General features: G+C 37.0%; 1 protein-coding gene across 3 annotated transcripts in view; it reads right to left on the bottom strand.

Moving 5' to 3' along the window:
- Window positions 1-2216: 2216 nt before the first annotated feature.
- LOC131524248 (collagen and calcium-binding EGF domain-containing protein 1-like) overlaps window positions 2217-4492 on the bottom strand; it is a 15428-nt gene continuing 13152 nt past the window's right edge. For 2 of the 3 annotated variants that reach the window (XM_058751188.1, XM_058751186.1), the window contains one exon: window positions 2217-2835. In XM_058751188.1, the coding sequence (XP_058607171.1) occupies window positions 2647-2835 (189 nt within the window). In that variant the 3' untranslated portion in view covers window positions 2217-2646. The remainder of the gene's footprint in view (window positions 2836-4492) is intronic. The other variant, XM_058751187.1, reaches the window with a different exon arrangement.

The following is a 4492-nucleotide window of genomic DNA, read 5'->3' as shown; positions in this document are numbered from 1 at the left end:
CAGTGAAAAATCATCATTAAATATGTAAATATCTCTATTGGATAATAAAGTAGTGTGATTGACATGCACCAGTGTTATTTTAACACAACTGAGATACTATTATAGTTTTACTTACTATCAATATTTTGTTTCCATTTTAATCTCAGTAATTTTGTGGCATTTTGTTATTTCTTTTAAATATGTCTATATGAAGGGTTCAGATGCAAAAGCTTGTGCCATCTGAACTTTTCTTCTGAAATAAGCATTTTATCGGGCTTCTATAGATGTTTGTTACGTTACTTCACTTTAACGTTAATGAAAAGAACCTATTCAACGCCATTAGAGTGAAATTACTGAACAAACACACAGGAGTCTGATAAAAAACATCATTTTTGAAGAAAATTTCAGATGGCTCTTAGAGGCTTTTGCGTATGAATTCTTCATATAGTTTTTATTAATTTAATTTCAGTTTTAGTTATTTTAGTACATCATGATAAACTAATGAAAATGAGAAACTTGACTATATGGCAACTAGCTGAAATAAGTGTTTGTTTGTTTTTTTAATATTTGATTTTAGTTCATGTTTATTTTATTTCAAGTAACAAAAATGTGTTTATGTTTTTAATTTGAGTTATATACCCTGACATGCACAAGGCAAAGCATGTAAATGAAGGCTATAGGTAAATATTAATTAAGTCCCTGGATCAGAAAAGGTTGACAAACCCTGTCATATAAATACACAAATAGGTACATAAGTATAAAGAACAAATATTGCAATGCACATATTATTTAATAATTCACAATAGATGACTTGTCAATGAAGAATTCTCTTTATGTCTTAAAGTTTCGTGCTGTGGTTTCATGTTAAAGTTACATAAACCTAAACAATAGTTCAGCATGCAGTCAATCGAGAACTGTGAACTCTGGTGACCTCCTCACCGGCGCCTCTAGAGGAGCACACACACACACACACCCAGAGAGACACACACACACACACACCCAGAGAGACACACACACACACACACAGAGACAGACACACACACACACACACACACACACACACACACAGAGAGACACACACACACCCAGAGAGAGACACACACACACACACACACACACACACACACAGAGAGAGAGACACACACACACACACCCAGAGAGACAGACACACACACACACACAGAGAGACAGACACACACACACACACACACACCCAGAGAGAGACACACACACACACACACACACACACAGAGAGAGAGACACAGACACACACAACAATTTTTTTTAAAAATGAGTCAATAAGCGAGAGATGCAACTGCAAAACTACAATATAAATATGTTTTTAAATCTCTGCTGGTCAGTAATCACACTCTGCAGCGCTGCGTTTGGAAGAAGAGAGCGCTCAAATCTCAAGATTCATGAGAGAGTTCTTTCTACTCTCCTAAACAATAAAAGCAAATAAGCAAAAATAAAAAAGAAATTAAAATGTTTTGTGCCACTTTCTTTAGAATGATATCTGTACAGAGGTCAGTCTCTGGTGACTCTCAGCTGTGGTGTGGCTCCACCTGCAGGATCAAACACAGCATTACACACTCAGTGATGAACCGACCACAGACAGATCCAGACCAGAAAGAACAATCAGACCCGAAGCCAAATCAACTTTCTGATTACATGAGTCCAGTCATGTTAAAATGCATTCAGATGTATCTGAATGACTAAATCCTATCACACTTTTATTTATTTCTACATAAAGAGGTGTATTTCACTGAAATCAGTTTTGGCTGTGTTCCAAGCTGAGGACTAATGTACTGTCTAGTATGGAAGCCTGTTTCAGCCCAGAATTAAAAAAAAACTTTTTTTCTTGCAATTTTGAGTATATATTTCACAATTCTGACTTTTTTCTGTGAAAAAAAAATCAGAATTGTGAGATATAAATTCAAAATTGAAAGATATAAACTCAAATTGTTTTATTTTTTTATGCTGTACTTTGGGGAAAATAGAATTACACGTTGCAAACGTTTATATCTTGCAATTCTGGGTTTACACCTCACAATTATGACCTTTTTTTCTCAATTGTGATGAGTCGCAATGATTTAATATGAATTATGATTATGACTATTATTATTATTATTTTAATTCCATGGCGAAAACAGGCTTCCAAAGTTTACAAACTATAAAAAAAAAAAAAAAAAATGTTTTTTAACTTTTTTGACTTTTTAATTGAGTTTCCAGTAAAATTGTCAGAACTTCAGTCAGTCTGATGAAATAATGAGTCAGGAGACATAGCTGTGATTTCTTTTGGTTCTTTCATCACACAGTTAATAGAAAGTCAAGTTGAGCGCTTTGCATTGTGGGATACAGCATCTCACACAGTGAGTAAATGCAGAGTGCAATCATCATGTTCCATACATAGTGTGCCCTGCAAAAAGAGGAGTATGCAGTATGTTATTCAGCTCTCTACTCGGCTCCAGTTCATTCTCAGACACACGTTTGTTTTCTCAGTCTTTTCATCACTGGACGAGGGATCTCAGGTGAAGCGATCATTATGCATGTCAACTGAACCGATGATTTTATAAAGCGCATGTTCCTCATTTGAAGCAGCCGCTGCTGGACTCTACCTGCTCAGGTTTGTCTGGGTTGAAGCGTAACACAGCAGTTATTCCAGCATCATGTGTTCGGCATCAGCTCTCCCTCTCCTGACACCCACTCCTCAAGCTCCGCCTCTCCGCTGGAGAGAACGGGCGTGTCCACCGAAAGGCCACGCCCCTTCCCAAACACTCGCTGCTGCAGCTCGATGATGTCATGACGGATATCGGCCATCATCAGCAACAGGAAGTCAAACGACCCTGGAGGCCCCTGGAGAGAGAGAGAGAGAGAGAGAGAGAAAATAAATAATACATTTTTAATTTGATTTTGAGTTCAGCCGTTTTTCCTGAGGTCTGGAACACAGGACTCATCTCTCCTATCTTTAAAAGTGGAGACAAAACAGAACAGGGATATGTGTAACCGGTAATCTGGCAAAAGTATTTTGCTCTATAACCAACTCTCGGATCTTTCTTAAAGCAGCACAATGTCATCAGCAAATCTCAAATCAGCTTCCTCCCTAAACATCGAACCTCTGACCATATTCACACGCTACACACATTAATAAATGAACATGTACACCTAAAGAAAGAGGGACAAATATTTGCATGCTTCATAGAGTTTAAGAAGGCTTTTGACTCCATGTGGCATAATGGATTGTTTTATAAAATCCTTCAAAGTGGCATAGGGGTAAAATATATGACTTAATTAAAAACATCTGTAACCTAAATAAATGTGCAGTAAAAATTGGACAGCAAAGGACAGACTATTTTTCTGAACAGCGAGTAGCCCAGCCCGACTTTATTTAACATATACTGTATATCAATGAATTGGCAGATCTACTGGACCAATCAGACAGTCCAGGACTACAATTATTCCACACAGAAGTCAGATATTTACTGTATGCTGATGACTTGCTAATTCTGTCTAAAACACCAGAAGGTCTCCAGAACAACCTTCACATTTTAACTAAATACTGCTACGATTGGAACTTAGAAGTCAACATCCAAAAAACTAAGATTATGATATTTCAGAAAAAACCCAGAAATCTAGAACATAAACATTTACTTTAAACAACACCACACTTCAACATGCTTTACAGTATAATTATCTTGGTCTGGTTTTAACTCCACTGGAAATTTCAATATGGCAATAAAAGCATTACTTGTAAAAGCCTGCAGGGCACTGCACGCCATACGAACACAATTATTCAAAACAGACATCCCCATCAGAATCTGGACAAAGATTTTGGATAGTGTCATACTGCCTATTGCCCTGTATGAAGCGAGATCTGGAGCCCGACGAGTAACTACAGCCACAAACACCCTTCAGAAGCTCTGCAGAAGCACAGAAACACACCTGATAACGCCGTCTCCCTCTGAATCTAATCATTACAACAAGAGTTTAAACTTCTGGATCCACTTAAACTCTAGTTCTGGAGATTCTCTTCATTTTAAAGCATCTGTGTGTAATGGTGTCAGATCTGACTAACAAAGCACTCAATATCACTGACCCTGAAAAGCCTGGAAGAATCAAAGAGATTATGAATGAAGAGAAGGTGACATACTTACAGCATTGGAAAGAACAAACCAAAGACCAAAGTCGTCTCCAGTGTTATCTGAAACTCAACAGAGAGTACAGTCCGGCTGACCATCTGGTCTCGGTCAGGAATATAACAGAGAGAGAGATCTATCTGCATTTCGCTTTAGAACCTGATTTGCATTTGCTGAAGCAAAACTGTTTTTGTTAGGGATTCACGACATTGAATATTTGCCGATATGCCGATAATTTTCAACTCATTTCAGCCAATATCGATGCCGATACGATATATAATTATTTTTAATGTTGGTTAGTTTTTAACAAAAACTTGTTTGTTAGAATTAAATAAACAATAAAGTTATTTTATAATGACAGTACATTGAAGATTTGA

This window comes from Onychostoma macrolepis, chromosome 18 (assembly GCF_012432095.1).
Source record: "Onychostoma macrolepis isolate SWU-2019 chromosome 18, ASM1243209v1, whole genome shotgun sequence".
Lineage (NCBI taxonomy): Eukaryota > Metazoa > Chordata > Actinopteri > Cypriniformes > Cyprinidae > Onychostoma > Onychostoma macrolepis.
The sequence above is the reverse complement of the archived record's forward strand: the minus strand, read 5'-3'. Positions and strand labels throughout refer to the sequence as shown.